Source organism: Hemitrygon akajei, chromosome 30, assembly GCF_048418815.1.
Source record: "Hemitrygon akajei chromosome 30, sHemAka1.3, whole genome shotgun sequence".
NCBI classification, from domain to species: domain Eukaryota; kingdom Metazoa; phylum Chordata; class Chondrichthyes; order Myliobatiformes; family Dasyatidae; genus Hemitrygon; species Hemitrygon akajei.
Genome location: NC_133153.1, coordinates 41248304 through 41267020, shown reverse-complemented (window position 1 = coordinate 41267020; position 18717 = coordinate 41248304). Strand labels below are relative to the sequence as shown.

The 18717-nt window shown below is 41.1% G+C and overlaps 1 protein-coding gene across 3 annotated transcripts in view; it reads left to right on the top strand.

Moving 5' to 3' along the window:
* The window catches only part of golm2 (golgi membrane protein 2), an 82958-nt gene that overhangs the window by 32238 nt on the left and 32003 nt on the right, over window positions 1-18717 (top strand). For all 3 annotated transcript variants that reach the window (XM_073032689.1, XM_073032688.1, XM_073032687.1), the window contains exons 4-6: window positions 1277-1379; window positions 7240-7357; window positions 12189-12354. In XM_073032689.1, the coding sequence (XP_072888790.1) occupies window positions 1277-1379; window positions 7240-7357; window positions 12189-12354 (387 nt within the window). The remainder of the gene's footprint in view (window positions 1-1276; window positions 1380-7239; window positions 7358-12188; window positions 12355-18717) is intronic.

Genomic DNA, 18717 nt, shown 5'->3' with positions numbered 1-18717 from the left:
TATTCTCCTCATTAGAAGCTGTCTGACCTGAGTTTCCCCATTCTGTTGGATTTCCTGATACGAGTGGTTTCTGGTTATACTCTTTCCCTGTGTGGAAACTCTCGGCTCATTCTATTCACATTTATTTTAGCTTGGATTAGAGCTTTATTCCAGTACTGATGGAGGATCTCAGATGTGAAATGTTAACTGTTTCTCCTTCCACCAATGCTTAACCACCTCCAGCCTGCCGGGTGTTTCCAGCACCTGCTGTTATTAAAATATTGTAGTCCACTCAAATATTGTGTCCATTCACACCTGCTATAGATGGTAGCAACTATCATTCCACAAGATTTGATTGCTTTTCACAATCATGATGCATGTGGAAACATTTACCAGGGCTAAAAGTGCTGAATGTGTGTCCTCTTAATTTCATTTGACAAATATTTTTCTTGTGGTAATATAACTGGTATGATATATCCATGCAGAGAGGATTTCTGCGCCTGCTCTGGAAGGTTTGGGATGGAACTTGGAATAAGAGCAAAGCAAGTGAGGAGTAAGAATATTGTAGAACAATGTTTCCCAAACTGGGGTCCATGGCATAAGTAAGGTTGGGAACAGGCAGGTCCAGTTGGCAGAGCAGAGAGATGGGTGGGGAAGCATGAGTTGGCTGGGAGGCGTAACTAAGTTTAATTCAGGAGTCTCACTCAAGTAAGAAGCTCAGAGTATGGATGTTCAGAGCCCATGATAAAATGTTGCTGTCACAGGAACATAGTTGAGGGAAGGGCAGCTCCACCTCTTGGGCTATAAAAGTTTTAGGTATGACAGATGGAGTACAAAAGTAGAAGAAGTGTTATTAATGCTGCTGCTCCAGGAAGTTATAGGAATAAAAGTTAGATTAGTGGGGCTAAGATTCTTCCTGAAAGAGATTTTGCATAGCTGTTAGCCACTTGTAGAGGTTTGTAAGATTGAGGGCTGATTATCTACTTTATACAGCCTTCTTCCCACGGTGGGGAGGGGGGAAGACCTGAAGGGCAACAGAAATCAATGCTTGGGTTGAGGGTGGTGGTTATTTGGAGCAAGCTGCCATAGAAAATGGTAGAGATAGAGGCAGATACAATTGATATCTAAAAGATATTAGGACAGAAGAGGAGGGGATGCAATGCAGGAAAGTGTCATTAGCATAAATAGGCAATGCAGTCAGCATGGATGATTTGGGCCGAAGGGCCTTATTCTGAGCTGTACATCTGTGATCAATGTAGTATATTTAATCCATCTAAAGTATATTTCTCTGTGACAGAGCAACTCACCGAGTTACGACAAGAGTTCATTAAGCAGGATGAACAGCTTCAGGAGTACCGGCGAAATTCCACAACCTTGGAGAAGAAATTAGAATATGAGAGGTAAAATCTTGATGTTTTTCTCATCCTTCGACATGGAATTGACAATTGAAATTGAGCTGTCTAAATTAAATGAAAATAGTTGAAGTGACCCTTCAAATCATATGAGATTCTGAAGATGCTGGAAATCCAGAGTAACGCACACACACAAAATGCTAGAGAAACTCAACAAGTCGGACAGCATCAGATATTAGTTCTTACCCAAAACATCGACGACTCATCCCTTTCATAGATGATTAACAGGGTTTGCAAGAACTCTACATAGAGGATCAGCAGTGTCTCTTCCACCCATCTGCTTAGCAGAGCCCTTGGTATTGTCAAAGATCATTTCCCTTCATTCCATAATCTCTTTGACATGATACCATCAGGCAGGAGGCACCTTAGCATGAGGACAGGCTGTTAGTATGGGAAACAGCTTTTTCTGCCAGGCCATGTGATGACTGAACTCCCTGCCACCACCCAGTTCTCATCACTTATGAAGAGCCTGTAGCATTATACTGTTTATTTTTTAACTTGTGTCAGAAATGCACTTTATAAATGTCATCTTTTGGAATATATTATCTGTTAAATTTGTGGTAATATTATTGTCTTGTGTATGAGTTATACAGTGTCATGTAAAAATATTCATGAGTATTGCAACCAGAGATTTTGGATAATTTAACTGAGAATTTTTATTTGTGAATCACATCCTCCTTTTATCAGAGCCCAAAAAACAGGGAAAATTGTTAAGCATGAAAAACAGAACTGCTGACATTTCAAAGTATTCATCCCCCTTTGCTGTGTACTTAGTTGAATAGCTCACAGCTATTAAGGTCAGTAGTTTTTTAGAGAAGTCTTTATCAGCTTTGCACAATGTGATGGAGCAAGGTTTGCCTGGTCCTCCTCGCAAAATTGCTTAAGCTGTGCTAGGTTATTTGGGGAGTGGCAGTGGACAGCAATCTTGAGGTCTTGGCCAGAGATGTTCTGTTGGGTTAAGGTCAGGAGTCTGACTAGGCCACCCAAGGACATAAATTTTCTTATTTAAAGCCACTCCATGGTTGCTCTGGCAGTGTGCTTTGGGTGGTTGCCCTCCTGAAAGACAAACTTCCTCGCCAGTTTATGCTCTCTGCCAGAGGCTAGCAGGTTTTAATCCAGGATCTCTCTATATTTCCAGCATTCGTCCTCCCGTCAAACCTGACTAGATATTCAGTCCCTGCTACTGAAAAGCATCATCTTAGCATGATGCTACTAGCTCATATTTTGCAGTATTAGATTTATGCCATATGTACTGCTTGGTGTTGAGGCTAAAAAATTCCACTTCAATCTCATCCAACCACAAGACCTTCTTTCATATCTTTACAGTATCTTCTAATTGATACTTTACAAAGTATTTATGGGCAAGGATATGCTTTTTTTTTTAAGCCAAGGGCTTCCTTGATACTCTTCCATAAATACCTTTATTGTGCAAGGCCTTAGAAATTGTGGAGCCATACACTTCATCTCCAGTTGTAGCTGTTGATTCCTGCAGCTCACTCAGTGACTGTTGGCATCACAGTAGCCGCCTTCTCCTGTGACAAAGTTTAGGGTTTGAGGCAGTGTGGCTTTGCTTTCATATTTTATCCACTTTTTCACACTGAGCTCCAACACGTGTTCAGTGCCTTTAAAATGCATAAAAACATTATTAATAACACTTTTTGGGGGTAAATTGTGGTGAACTATCATTGCAAACGACGAGGCGAGTGAAGGCAAAGTGGACTTGAGAGTTGAGACTTTCTGATGCGATGCAAAGTTGGAGCGTTAGATGTTTATGATGGTGTTGAATTCGCAGATGGGGTTGGAGTGAGTGATTCAGTGAGAAATCAAGGCGGATAAGTTTTGGTGCCCGTACTGGGAGCGAGGTCAAATCTATCTAAGCACTAAGCTGATTTGAAAAGGTCGAATGACTTTGGGCTGGGTGGCGAGGTCTAGGCCCAGAGTGTATCACTGCAGCAGGGCCCGGGTCCTAGTGCACGGCATGATCTGGTGTTTGGATGAGTTAAACACTGGCTGGAATGTCGGGACCAGAGGCGAGAGTTGGGCTGATTCCACTCAATCTTCAGCAATGTTCACTCTACTCTCCGTAGTGCTGTCTGTGAGACTGCTCTGGCTGCTGTGCACTTTGTATCTGTGAGCTTCTCCGCAATTTGCCCTGTTCTATGATGAACTGAGATCAAGGCTATGGGCCTACTCCACCTGCTCTGGAGTTCAGGTCTCTGGGCTCAATTTAGCTTAGAGTGCTGTTGCTTGCTCTTATTGTTTGTATGATTTGTTTTTTCCCTCTCTCTGCACATTAGGTGTTGGTCTTTTTAAATTGGGTTCTTTTGGGTTTGCTTGTGGCTGCCTGTAAGCGAATGAATCTCAAGGTTGTGTAATTTATATATTGATAATAAATGTACTTGGAATCATTTGAATCCTTTTTAAGCTTCCCCTGATTTGTGCTGTAATGTTCTCGCTCGGGTGTAACAGAACGCTGAACTAAACATCAAGGTAAACCGTAGTCAATGAAAACAAGGTCGCAGTAAGATTAACCATTTACTGTTCACTCTTCACATTAACGTATGGTGAAAACTGTTGATAAAACAATACAAGATTGGTACAGTATTTGTTTCCTTCTTGATATCACATTACATTGTAAACACTTGTAAAAGTAAACTACAACAACTACATTACATTAAAGTGCAGCATACAGTCAGAATCTACCTACGCCATTGACTGCTTTAAATACACTTCAACACAAACTATCCACACGAAAACATAAACCTTATCGACCGTCGTTACTTTTAACGGAATCAGCATTAACATTTTAATTCAACATATCGATTATCTCATGACTTACAGCGTTGCTTTCACTATGTTTCTGGTGTGTAGAAAACAACCTTACTTGCGCTGGACTGGCACATGTGTGGCCCCCACCTTCCCGTCTTTCCCAAACCGGTATTTTCCCACAGGACGCAGCAAAACCGGATGTGACGTCGTCGCATGCCGTGATATATTACAGACAACGAATTTACTTAAACAATCCTAACTTTAACTAAAAAATGCTAACACACGAATTACTAAGCGAAAATATTATAAACTAAATAACTGCCATAAAGGCAGCACATGTGCTTTTGTTACATTTTATCTGACTGTCTTGAGTTATCTTTTGTCTTCATTTTGGTTTGGACTGTTAAAAATCTACCGTACTGTTCGACCTTACAGAGGGTATTTATTATGAATTGATTGAAAACAGTGATCCTCCAATTTTCTACATCAACAAATTGGATGAGGTGGTAAAGTGTTGTACAGTATTACATCTGAGCAAAGTTGGTAGTAATTACAAAGGGAATGAATACTTTTTCAGCCTCAATTTTGTTTAAGTAAATTGACAGATTTGGGATTTTTTCTTTTGATTTGACATGACACAATGTTTTGTAGATTAGCGCCAAACAATACCAACTTCAATATATTTAAGTTTAGAAAACGAGACAGGAAAATTTGAAAACAGTTGTGGGTGCTGAATATTATTTTAAGGTACCGATATGTGGGGTAGGCTCTTCAAGCCTTATCACCCCAGCAAACTCAACTAGCCCTAACCTAATCATGGGACAATTTACAATGATCAGTTATCTGATTCGGTATGCCTTTTAGACTGTGGAAGGAAACAGGAGGACCCGGAAGCTTTCACCCTTAAGAATGGCACCAGAATTGTGCAGATTTCAATGTTTTTGAAGTAAATGGGCCAGATGCAGTGATCAGAATCAAATTTATATAAATGTGTATTAAGAGTTTCTCTTAACTCTTTGAAATGCCCTTTTTGTTTCACTTAGTGTTGGTCTACTCTCGAGAGTTGGTTGCATTATTGTCCATGTGATTATTTGTCTTGTCAGCACCATAGAATTCTAATTTGAGTTGCATTTATCCAGATTACCTGTCATTGTCTAATGTGAATTTATTCAAAGCTGCCAGCTGCTACATAGTCTTACATTGCCAGCATCTTTTTGAGTCTGCTATTTCTAATGGTTGCATAGCAACTAATGCTGTAATTTCATTCATGCAAAGCAGTGGAAAATATCAATTGCAAATCAATAACATTGATGTGGCAATTCTTGTGCAGACAACCTGAAAATATTCACAAAATAAATGTGACACCCAATATCTTCACGTAGATATAGCTGTTTGATCTCTAAAAATGTAGTAAATAATGAAGTAACATTTACAATCTCTGCATTTTTAGGCAGTTATTGTGCAGCACCACACTATAGAATGCCAATAATCATTTTAGTGTCTTTGTGAAATGTTGACGTGTCAACAAAAAAGGGTTAAACATTTTAAATGGAAATGAAGAGTCTCGACCTGAAGCAGTGACTGTTTATTCCCTTCTATAGATGATGCCTGACCTGTGTTCCTCCAGCATTTTGAGTGTTGCTCAAGATTTACAACATCTGCAGAATCTCTAGTTTATTATTGTCTGCAGTGTCACTTTGTTACCTTGTAATGATATAAATACAGGAAGGTTTCTCAGTGTTCCTTAATTTGTCTCAACAGGGAAGTCAATGCATTACAACAAACTAGCAGAATATTGGGGAGGTTTGATTCCTTGTTCATATTCTATTGAGGCTAAAATTTGGTATTACGAGATGAAGAACCCCTGTTAATATTATGCACAGCCTTCCAAGTAAGCAAACAGTTATGGTGGAACTTCTGGCTACCTTCTGTGTGAAAATAATCCCTTACAGATTCCTGATTAAAACCCATAAAATAAGGCCAGTCCTGGTCTCTGCAAATAGAATTTACAGGAGCAGGTATTGTGTAATTCAACACACTGGGCAATTTGCAAAAAAAAAAGTCAGGCAGTGTGAAAATATTCCCCCAACATGTAAAGAGATAATAGACAATAGGTGAAGGAGTAGGCCATTTGGCCCTTTGAGCCAGCACCGCCATTCAATGTGATCATGGCTGATCATCCGCAATCTACCCCGTTCCTGCCTTTCTCCCCATATCCCTTGACTCCACTATCTTTAAGAGCTCTATCTAACTCTTGAAAGCATCCAGAGAATTGGCCTCCACTGCCTTCTGAGGCAGAGCATTCCATAGGTCCACAACTCTGAGTGAAAAAGTTTTTCCTGAACTCTGTTCTAAATGGCCTACCCCTTATTCTTAAACTGTGGCCTCTGGTTCTGGACTCCCCCCAACTTCGGGAACATGTTTCCTGCCTCTAGCGTGTCCAATCCCTTAATAATGTTTCAATCAGATCCCCTCTCATCCTTCGAAATTCCAGTGTATACAAGCCCAGTAGCTCCAATCTCTCAACATATGACAGTCCCGCCATCCTGGGAATTAACCTCGTGAACCTACGCTGCACTCTCTCAATAGCAAGAATGTCCTTCCTCAAATTTGGAGACCAAAACTGAATACAATACTCCAGGTGTGGTCTCACCAGGGCCCTGTACAACTGCAGAAGGACCTCTTTGCTCCTATACTCAGTTCCCCTTGTTATGAAGGCCAACATGCTTTCTTCACTGCCTGCTGTACCTGCATGCTTACTTTCAGTGACTGATGTACAAGAACACCTAGATCTTGTTGTACTTCCCCTTTTCCTAACTTGACACCATTCAGATAGTAATCTGCCAACCTGTTCTTGCCACCTAAGTGGCTTTTGTCAACAGCATTGTTAAACTCAGCTGTTCCTGATGGTTATTTTCCTCCAAGTAACTTTGCCCTTGTAGTTTACGGTTCAAGCCGATAGATTGCCAGTTCTATTGTGTCAATTTGGGAACAATTTGAGAGATCTTTATCTGAGAAATACTTTGGAAATGTGGATTAGTGTTGTAAATATTGCTTATCTTGGGAAATTGTTTTGCAGCCTGCAATGTGGTCAGCAGATCAGTGCACTAAAGGAGCAATGTGAAGAGAAAATCAAAACTCTACAGAGAGTGCACGATCAGCCTCCAAAACGTGAAGAAGATACCAAACGAAACCAAGTAAGCTATGCTAAGAAAGATTAGAACATTGTTTTTATTGGTTCTGTTATATATGGGTGCATTTAAACTCATTTACTATGTAATGTGCAATTTTAGCTGCATTGATTGAAAAGATTCGAAGATTGTCTTTATTTGTCACATGCAGTGAAATTTATAGTTTTGCTTTAACAACTTACACAGTCCGATTGGTCCAAGGGTAGTGCTGGGGGCAGCTTACTAACCCAAAACCTAACCATATGTTTTTGCAATGTATAAGGAAACTGGAGCATGAGGGAGAAGCCCACATAGTCATGGGGAGAACAGACAATTTATGTCAACTGTAATATGGTCCAATGCCAAGTTGTGCTTAATTTCCATGGGGAAATTAGGGAAACTGGAGGTGAAGTGTTCTTTAAATATATTTTATATTAAAATTTCCAATGAACCAGCATTGGAAATATCAAAGCTTGTTCTTTTTACTTGGTTTGGTGAGGAATTTAATGGCATTCTTATCCTGTCGGGAACTAAAGTAAAACTCGATAATCTAACGTGCTGGGCACTTTTGTCCTGGATTGGTTGGCAGATGTTCTGGACTATTGGATGCTGTATTAAAGTCTGCACTTTTAATTCACATATCATTTTCTAGTGAACTGAGGTTGAAAGTACGATAATGGTGGCTGGGGTCAGGGGAAAGGGAGGGGCATTGGAATGGGAGTTCAGAAACTGAGTCCCGGTGAGTAGAAAGGGAGCATGGCAAACATTTTCCAGTGTATCAGATGCTGAACCCTAAATTTGAGTATTCAGTAGATTTTGGAGCTTTACTGTAGTTTTTGCATTTAGTTAGGAAGGTAGGAACAGAAGATGACATCGAGTTAGCACAATTAGAACCATAGGGATGCCAGGCAGAATAGTTGAATGCTTCTCTTGCAAAGGTAGAGAGACCTCCAGTGTCTCTGACTACTGCACCTGTAAGAAGCTTCTAACACTAAGGAGTTAGAGCTGGAACTGGATGAACTCTAGATCACTGAGGAGGCGGATGGGGTAATAGATAGGACATATAGAGAAATAGTTACAATCATGGAGCAGGACACAGGAAACTGGGTGACAGGTAAGGGAAAGGGGTTAAAGAGCCATTGCAGAGCACTCCTGTGGCCATCCCCTCAACAACAGGATACTGTCGGGGGGGGGTATGACCTAGCAAGGTCACAGCAGTCAGGTCTCTAGCATTGAGTTTGGCTCTGACTCAGAAGGGAATGGGAGAGAAGAGGCACACTTTGGTGATAGGGGATTTGTTAGTTAGGGAAACAGAAAGGGAATTCTTTGTGTGAGAACTAGATTCCTGGATGGTATGTTGTCTCCTGGGTGCCAGGGTCCAGGATATCTTGGATTGAGTTCTCAGCATTCTTAAGACTGAGGGTGAGCAGCCAGAGATGGTGGTCCATGTAGTTACCAATGACACAGGTAGGAAGAATGATGAGGTTCTGCATAGAGTTCAGAGTTAGTGCTAAGTTAAAAGACAGGACCTCCAGGGTTGTGATCTATCCATGCATGTGCTAGTGAGACCAGAAATTGGAAGATCATACGGTTTAACACGTGGCAAAGGAGTTGTAGAAGAGAGGGCATCAGATAGTTGGATCGTTGGGCTCTCCTCCAGAGAAGATCGGACTTATACAGAAGAGGTGGTTTGCATCTGAACTGGAGGGGGACTGATACCATAACAGGAAGGTTTGCTATCCTGCATGGCGGGGTTTAAACTGGAGTTACGGGGGATGGGAACTAGAGAGCCAGAACAGATAGTGGAGAGGTTGTGGAGACAGATGTTGGTAAGACCTTAGACAAAGCCAGGAAGCAAAAGGTTGAGCATGGTGCGACAAGTGTCCTGAGCTGCATGTATTTCAATGCAAGAAATATTGTCAGAAAGACAGATGAGCTCAGGCAGGGATCAGTACATTGCAGCCATTCATGAGACTTGGTTGCAGGAGGGGCAGGACTGGCACCTCAATATTCTGGGGTTCCATTGTTTTAGACACAACAGTGGGAGGAGTGAAAGGGGGAGGTATGGCATTACTAGTCGGAAAATGTCATAGCAGTGCTCAGTCAGGACAGACTGGAGAACTTGTCTAATGAGGTGTTATGGGTGGAACTGAGGAATAAGACCATGATAATGGGGTTATATTATAGACCGCCCAACAGTCCATGGCATTTAGAGGAACAAATTTGTAAAGAGATCGCAGACTTTTGAAAGAACTATTAGGTTGTTATGGTAGGTGATTTTTAACTTTCCCCATTTGACAGGGATTCCTATACTGTAAAAGGACTAGATGAGATAGAGTTTATCAAGTGTGTTCAGGAAAGTTTCCTTAATCAGTAAATGGAAGTCCAAATGAGAGAGTGTGCAATACTGGATCTGCTATTTGGGAATGAGACAGGGCAGGCGACAGAAGTTTGTGTAGGGGAGCACTTTGCATCTAGTGACCAAAATGCCATTAGTTTCAAAGTGAATATGGGAAAAGATGGGTCTGGTCCACGGGTTGAGATTCTAAACTGGAGAAAGGCCAATTTTGATGCTATCAGAAATGATCTGGCAAGTGTGGATTTGGACAGGCTGTTTTCTGGTGAAGGAGCACTTGGTAAGAGGGAGGCCTTCAAAACTGAAGTTGAGAGTACAAAGCTTGTATGTACCTATCAAAATAAAATGTAAAGATAACAAATTTAAGGAACCTTAGTTGAGAAATATTGAGGCCCCGGCTACGGTGGGAGGTGCGGGGTGGTGGTGTGTGGGGAAGATGCATAGCTGGTAGAGGCAGGTAGAAACAAATGAAGTACTTAACAAGGGAACACAAGAAAGATATCAGTAGGGCTAAATGAGGTATGGGGTTGCTGTAGCAGACAGTGAAGGAGAACTCTAAGGGATTCTACAGATCTGTTAAGGGAACAGAATTTCAAGGGACAAAATTCTTCCTCTGGAAGATCAAAGGAAGTTCCTTTGGACCCTGTGGGAGGCAAGTGCAGAAATTGCAGGGACTCCAGCAGCGATATTTAAATAATCCTTAGTGGTAGGTGTGACACTGGAGGATTGGAGGATGGCTGATGTCCCACTGTTTAAGAAAGGCTCTAAAAATAAACTAGGAAATTATAGGCTGTTGAGCCTGACATTAGTTATTTATTGGAAGGTATTCTAAGGGACCGGATATATAAGTATTTGATAGATGTTGACTGATTTGAGATCAGCATGGCTTTGTGCATGGTAGGTCGTGTTTAACCAATCTTAGAGTTTTTTGAGGAAGTTACTATGGAAGCTGAAGTCAAGGCAATGGATATTGTCGGTACGGACTTTAGCAAGGCAATTGACAAGGTCTTTCATGGGAGTTTGGTCCAGAAGATTTTTGAATGTTTGGCATTCAGGATGAGGTAGTAATTTGGATTAGATATTGGCTTTGTGGCAGAAACCAGCGAGTCATAGTAAATGGTTGCCTCTTTGACTGGAGGCTTGTGATTAGAGGTATGCCGCAGTGATCGGAGCTGGGTCCATTGTTGTTTGTCGTTTATATCAATGATCTGGATGATGTGGTTAACTGGATGAGCAAATTTGTGGATGACACCAAGTTTGGGGGTGTAGTGGACAGTGAGGAAATGGGTTAAAAATGGCAGATGGAATTTAATGTAGACAAGTGTGACATGTTGCACTTCACAAGGACCAACCAGAGCAGGTCTTACAGTGAACAGTAGGACTCTGAGGAGTGTGGTAGAACAAACGGTATCTGGGAATACAGGTCTGTATTTAATTGAAAGTTGTGTCACAGGTAGACAGGGTCATAAAGAAATCTTCTGGCACATTGGCCTTCATAAATCAAAGTACTGAGCCCAGGTGATGGAATGTTATGTTGAAGTAGTATAAGACATTGGTGAGGCCAAATTTTGAGCTTTGTGTGCAGTTTTGTTACTGACCTACAGGAAAATGTAAATAAGGTTGGGAGAGTACGTACAGAGAAAATTTACAAAGATGTGGCGGCCTGGACTGGAGCACCTAAGTTATAAGGAAAGATTGAATAGGTTAGATCTTTAATCCCTAAAGCATAGAAGATAGAGGGGAGATTTGATAGAGGTACATACAATTGAGGGATATAGATAGGGTAAATGCAAACAGGCTTTTCCCACTGAGATTGACTGGGACTACAAGTAGAGGTGATAGATTAAGAGCGAAACGGGAAAAGTTTCATGGGAACACAAAGGGAAGCTTTTTCACTCGGGGTTGTAAGTGTGGAATGACCTGCCAGCACAAGTGGTGCTTGGGGGCTTGATTTCATTGCTTAAGAGAAGTTTGGATAGGTACATGGACGACGGGTATGAAGGGTTATGGTCAGGTGCAGGTTCATGGGACTAGGCAGTTTAAATGTTTTGGCTTAGACTAGATGGGCCGAAGGGTCTGTTTCTCTCCTGTACTTTTCTATGACTGTGTATGTTGAGCTTTGTGCATCCCATTCTAATTTTTATGTCCTTAATGGTAGTTATTTTAGTTAATTGGCCCTTCATCTTTACCATTTCTGGCCTTAAAAGCTCTGTGGTTTGACATTGGCTCTACTGACTGCCCTGAAAGGTTGCATAATGATGCTGCTTGTTGAGATAGCAAGGAAAATTAGGCTTCTCTTCCACTTTCCTCCTTGTGCTGAATGCATTGAGCTACCATAACATGAAACAGTCTGGTCCCTAAATGAATTGCTCGAACAAGGTAGTGCAAAGTGCAGATATTCCTGACAAATTTTAGGCAAGGGAAGCTTCTCAACTCAATTTACTAATTCCTGTTTGTTTTTGTCTCTAATTGCATCTATTTTGTTTTTATTTTGAATTGTAGCTTGGAGAGGAGAAGGAGGAAGCATCTAAACATGGTGAATCTGATTGGAATTACAAAAAAGCAAATCTTGAAAACATGCCGCAGATTGCTAGGAACAATAAACCTGCCATTAATCTTGATGAAAGCAAACTGCAGCCTCATCAGGACAACGAGATTAAATTACTAAGTAAGAAACACGTGTAGATAAGTTATGCCCTTATTCAATCTTAACTGTCAGGTAAATGTGTTTGACTAGTTGTTAATTGCAAACTCAATCAGTTTGTATTTGTATTACTTGAACTCAATACTGTATGTAAAATGTTACTTGGCTAGAAAATTGGAGGATTATTCTGATGTTTTTGTAATAGAATGTTATAATGAAAATCTTAACTCTGAAGCTTATGGAAAATATTTAAATTGGTTCCCTCTTGGAGCTATAGATGTGCACAGTTGCCTTTGTATGAACTTGCTGAGATACAGGCTTAGGGAGATAAAATATTTTAAGTTTTGCACTTGTATGTTTTGCCTCTGCTTGGTGGCGCAATAATATCAGCACCAGACTCCGGAGCGAAGGTTCCCGAGTTCGAATCCAAGTCGGGTTGAGTGTCAAGCTAGCAACTCGGCCTCGTTTTTTAAAAAAAAAATAGCTTGCTACGGAAACACCGTCAAAAGATGGTGCTCCGATAACTCTACTGTCAAGTTAAAGACTATTCTTCTTCCTCTCACTTGTATGTTTAACATCGAACACTTTAATTTGAATGTCAGTCACTAATTTCAACATTAATTTTGCTGCCTTGGAATCTACAGGAGCAACTGTGATTCAGTATAAGTCACATTAAATATCATTGTTCTTTAGAGCTCTTCAGACTAGTTATCTTTTATTTGATCTCCTCACCATCAGATTTGGCACCTTGATTTCCAAATGCTTTGAATCCACAAAAGCATAATTCATAAACAATAAACAGAGTTTCCTGCTTAGTGCTTCTTTATTATGTGCATTGGCAGAATCTGTTACAAAATCTACAGTTGGTAACTTCTGACTTCAACTGAAGTGGTGTTTCATTGGTTGCCATCTTTGCCCTGCTCTGGAGAGAATTCTGAAAGCTGCTTCGGAACATAGCCTTTTTCCCCCATTGCACTCATGCCAGATTTCCCCACCCTTCAATCCTTAACTCCAATATTCAAGTCTGCCCAAGACTGAGCTGCTCCTGTGGTTTGGAAATACTTTGTATTAGAACATAGAACACTATTGCACAGTACAATCCCTTCGGCCCACAATGTTGTTCTGACCTTATTGTAAGATCAATCTAACTCTTCCTTCCTGCATAGCCCTCCTTTTTTTCTATCATCAATGTGCGTATTCAAGAGCTTTTTAAATGTATCTGTCTTTACTACCACCCCGGCAGGACATTCTATACAACCGCCGCTCCAAATAAACTTGCCCCTGAAATTCTCTTCCCCACCCACCCCCCAGCTCACTCACTGTCCTCCAATTACCTTAAAAACATGCTCCCTGGTATAAGCCATTTCTGCTCTGGGGAAAAGTCTTGGGCTATCCACTTGATCTATGTTTTGACACCATCTGTCCTCTGCTCCAAAGAGAAAAGCCCTAACCTGGTCAACCTACTCTCATAAGACATGCTCTCTAATCCAGGCTGCATCCTCTGCACACTTTACAGTTTCCACATCCTTTCTACAGTGAATTGAACATGGTCAATTCTGGTCTCGTTATAGGAAGGATCTGAGTATTAAAGATCAACACGTACAAACAAGCTGGGTGAACTCAGCAGGTTGGGCAGCATCCTTTGAAATGGGCAGTCAACGTTTCGGGCTGAGACCCTTCGTCAGGACTGAAGGAGGGGCAGGGGTCCCATAAAGAAGGTGGGGGGAGGGTGGAAAACCAATCAGAGGAAAGATCAAGGGGTGGGGGAGGGGAAGCAGGGAGGGGATAGGCAGGAGAGGTGAAGACGGAATCTAAGGGGAAAGCACTATGGGTAGTAGAAGAGGGCAGAATCATGAGAGAGGTGATAGGCAGCTAGAAAAGGAGACAGAAAGTGGGATGGGGGAAGGGAGAGGGAGGGAATTACTGGAAGTTGAAGAATTTGATGTTCATATCAAGGGGCTGGAGACTACCCAGATGGTATATGAGGTGTTGCTCCTCCAACCTGAGTTTAGCCTCATCATGGCAGTAGAGGAGGCCATGTATGGACATATCCAAATGGGAATGTGAAGCAGAGTTGAAGTGGGTGGCAACCAGGTGATCCTGTCTGTTGTGGCGGATGGAGTGGAGGTGCTCAACGAAGCAGAAGTATTAGGTGAGTATTATTGACGGTGCTGGTGAAACAAGGCAATGCTTTACAGGCAGCAAACAAAACTATGAACTTAAATTCCACTTTTTCTGGATTATGATCAGTGCTATCCTCAGCCTGTAATTTCTCTTTGTGCTTTTGAACTATCTGTACTACCTGGCATTTTTGCAGTATCCTGATGGTTCAGTGAACTGAATTCTGGGGAATACAGGTACACCTTTGGCCATTGCTGGAGTGGACTAGCGGCCGGATTGAAGTGGAGGGGTCTGGGCCAGAGTGCAAAAAACAAAACTGGTCATTGCTGGAGCAAGTTTGGAGCTAGATCAAAGTAGCGGAACCCAGGCTCAAGAGTGAAATGACCCAATGATTGGCCTATTTAAGCACCGAGCCAGATTAAAAAGATCAAGTTGTCAAAGCCAAGGGCAAAGGACAAACCAGTATTCAGCTCACTACCCCATGAGATTTTCTTGACTCAGTGCTGAAATAATTGCAGGTATGGCTTGCAATCATTGGCACTCGCCTCAGCACTGATCTTACTCTGTGACCAGTTTTACTCAGCGTTGAAGTGGCTCTGTGGCTGTGGCCTGCAACCATCGTGCTCCTGGACTGGCTGCAATGCTGAACTAACTTCGTGACTGTGAACTCACTTTCATGGACTGTGCAGTTCATGTTCTGTGATTTGTTTACTTTATTGCTTGCATGATTTGTTCTTTTTCTTGCACATTGGGTGTTTAGGTGTTAATATTTGTTTTGTGATTGCAGGATGAAAAATCTCAAGTTTGTATATATAGTATATAGTGCCTTGTTTAAAAAAAAAAGTTCAGCCCCTATCCCTTTCTTTACATAAATGAGTATTACAATGAGGGATTTTGATCAATTTAACGGAGAATTTTTATTTGTAAATCAAGCGCTCCTTTTTTCACAGAAGAGCCCAAAAACAGTGAAAATTGTAAAACATGAAAAAACAAACTGTCAGCAGTTCAAAGGTATTCATCCTCCTTTGCACAGTACTTAATGAACCACCACTCATAGTGGTACAGTAAGTAGTCTTTGTATAAGTCTCGATTAGCTTTGCAGAGTGATGGAGCAAGATTTGCCCATCTTCCTTGCAAAATCGCTCAAGCTGCGCCAGGTTAGCTAGGGAGCGGTGGTGAACAGCAATCTTGAGGTCTTGTCAGATGTTTTATCAGATTAAGTTCAGGACTTTGACTGGGCCACTCAAGGACATGAAGCCACTCCATGGTTGGCTGGCAGTGTGCTTTGGGTCGACGAACTTCCTTGCCAGTTTAACCTTTCTGGCAGAGGCTAGTAGGTCTTTATGAAAGATCTGTTTATATTTAGCAGCATTCATCTTCTCATCAGTTCTGACCAGATTTCCAGCCTCTGTTGCTGTAAAGTATCTGCATAACATGATGCTATCTCCACCATACTTTATAGTAGGGATGGTGTTACCTGGCTGGTGTGCAGTATTAAATTTATGCCACACGTACTGCTTGATGTTGAGGCCAAAAAGTTTCACTTTAGTCTCATCCAACCACAAGACCTTCTTCCACAATTTTACAGTATCTTCTAGGTGCTTTGTGAAGTCTTTACAGGCAAGGACATGCTTTTTTTAGCCAGGGCTTCTTCCTTGCCACTCTTCCATAAAAATACTTTTTGAGGAAGGGCTTAAAGATTGTGGAGCTGTTAACTTCATCTTCAGTTGCAGCCACTGATTTCTGCACCTCACTCAGTGATTGTTGGTGTGACAGTAGCCTCTTACAAATGCCATTCTTGTCTGGCGACCATAGAGGGGCGGCCTGACCTAGGCAGTGTGGCTGTATTTTCATATTTTCTTCCACTTTTTCACATTGGACTGCACTGAGCTTCGAGATGTGTTCAGTGCCTTTTGAAATGGTCTTGTATCCTTGCCCAGATTTGTTTCTCTGTTTCCAACTTGCCTTGACTGCTCTTTGGTCTTCATTTTGATTTGGTCTATTGAAAATTTACCATATTGTTGGACCTTGCAGAGAGGGGGTATTTATTCAGGTGATCCTCTAGCTTTCTGTGTCAGCAAATTGGGTGAGTTTGGTAAGGTAGTATACTGCAACTGAGGAAAGTTAGTGTAGCAGTTACAAAGGGGTGAATACTTTTTCAGCCTCAATTTTGGTTTCTAATTAGTAAATTGTTGACAGGTTTTCTAATTTTTTAGATTTGACATGATGCACAATGCTTTGTAATTAACTCGAAAATACTCAGTATATATTAAAATTAGAAAATGAGACAGTAAAATGTGAAAGTAGCCGAATACTTTTCCAAGGCACTGTACATACTTTGAAAACATATTTTGAACAATATTGTAAATGTCTAATCAGGGTTTTATAGAGCTGTGTAAAATGCTGGGAATATTGTGTTGCTTGCAATATGTATTAGTTAACAGATTGCAAGGAACATTTCTTTTCTGTGAATTACTCACCCTTGAACTTACTCCGAATCTGTAAAACTGTTGAAATGTTTCCTGTTCTGACGGCTACTTCACCAAGACTTAAAAGTTGCATAACTCCTTCCTGAGTACAGCAATTTTTCTATTTTTTTTGTTTTAGTAGGACAATGCTGGAATCTATAATGAAACCTGCAATATAAGAGCACCTTAATAATAGTGTTATACAGAATAAGAATGATCTAAAAATGTTTTGACTAATCTGTTAGATTTCTTTGTGAAAATGATAAGTAGAATAGATAAGGGGGAGCCAGTAGCTGCAGTGGTGTTTTCAGATGTTCATAATACTTAACAAGAGGGTCCCACTTGGTTTGTCAATAAGATTGGGACATGTAGAATTGTGGATAATCCAACATATAAAAACTTGTTATTGGACAGAATGGGAATAAGCTGAAAGACACTATAGGGATTGGAACTTGGGCCCTGACTATTTCCAGTCTATCAATGAATGGGTTCAGGGAGCCAAATTGCTGATGAAACAAAACTTGGTGGGGTCGTGCACTGTGAGGAGGATGTTGAGAGTTTTCAGGGCTGTGTAGAATAGTGAGTACATGGTCAAGAACATGGTAGATGCACGATAGTGTGGGGAGAATGCGAAGTCATCCACCTTGGAGCACAAACTGAAAGAAAAGAATATTTTGTAAATGCAGAGAAATTAGGTGGAGTTGATGTTCAAAAGGGCCTACTGTAAATATCTTGGTACACAACTCATTAACCCTTACAAGCGGGTGAAATGAACAATTAGGAAGGTAAATGTTACATAACTCTTCATTACGAGAGTGTTTGAATAAAGTCTCACCATAGTTGTAGAGGGTTGTGCTGAGACCACACCTATTGCAAACAGTTTTACCATAAAGAGGGATGTACTTACCAGGATTGTAGAAAAGATTTGTTGAATGTGTTCCAGGATGGTAGGCTTGCTATTTGAGGAAACATTAATTAGACCAACCATGTGTTCTCTAGCGTTTAGAATAAGAGGCAATTTTATTGAGATGTACAGTTAGTTAGGCCCTGTAAGAATCGTACATTAGAGATGATAGCCCTGGCTGAAAATTCTATAACGAGAGATCATGAACTCAGAAGTAAGGGTGGGCTGTTTAGGACTGACAAACTTCACTTGCATGGAGGTGAATTGTTGGAATTCTCTCTCCCAGTGGTTGTGGAGGCTTAATCTTAGAAAAGTACAGCACAGAAACAAGCCCTTTGGCCTATCTAGTCCATGCTGAACCATTTAAACTGTCTACTCCCATCGACCTGCACAGGGACCACAGCCCTCCATGTACTTATCCAAACATCTCTAAACATTGAACTCAAACTTGCATGCACGACTTATGCTGGTACCTCATTCCATACTCTCACAACCATCTGAGTGAAGAAGTTTCTCCTCATGTTTGTTAAATTTTTTGCCTTTCACTCTTAACCCATGACATCTGGAGTTCATTTTCAACAGCAATCAACACTTCCAGGTATGAAGAAATGTTGGGGAAAATGCAGAGAAAGACGCATGTTCAAGTTAGTCATAAGTGACAGCAGGTGGACCAGATGGTTAAATCCAACTGTTTCTTTAGCTTTCCAGACTGGGTGTCTTTCTGAATGTCTGTTTTACTGCAGTTATTCATCAAAGATAGCTTTACATTGCCCTGAGCAACACATACATACATACATACACGCAATTCTTGAAGGAACTCAGCAGGTCAGGCAGCACCAATGGGAATGAATCAATAGTTGATGTTTTGGGCAGAGACCTTTCTTTAGGACTGGA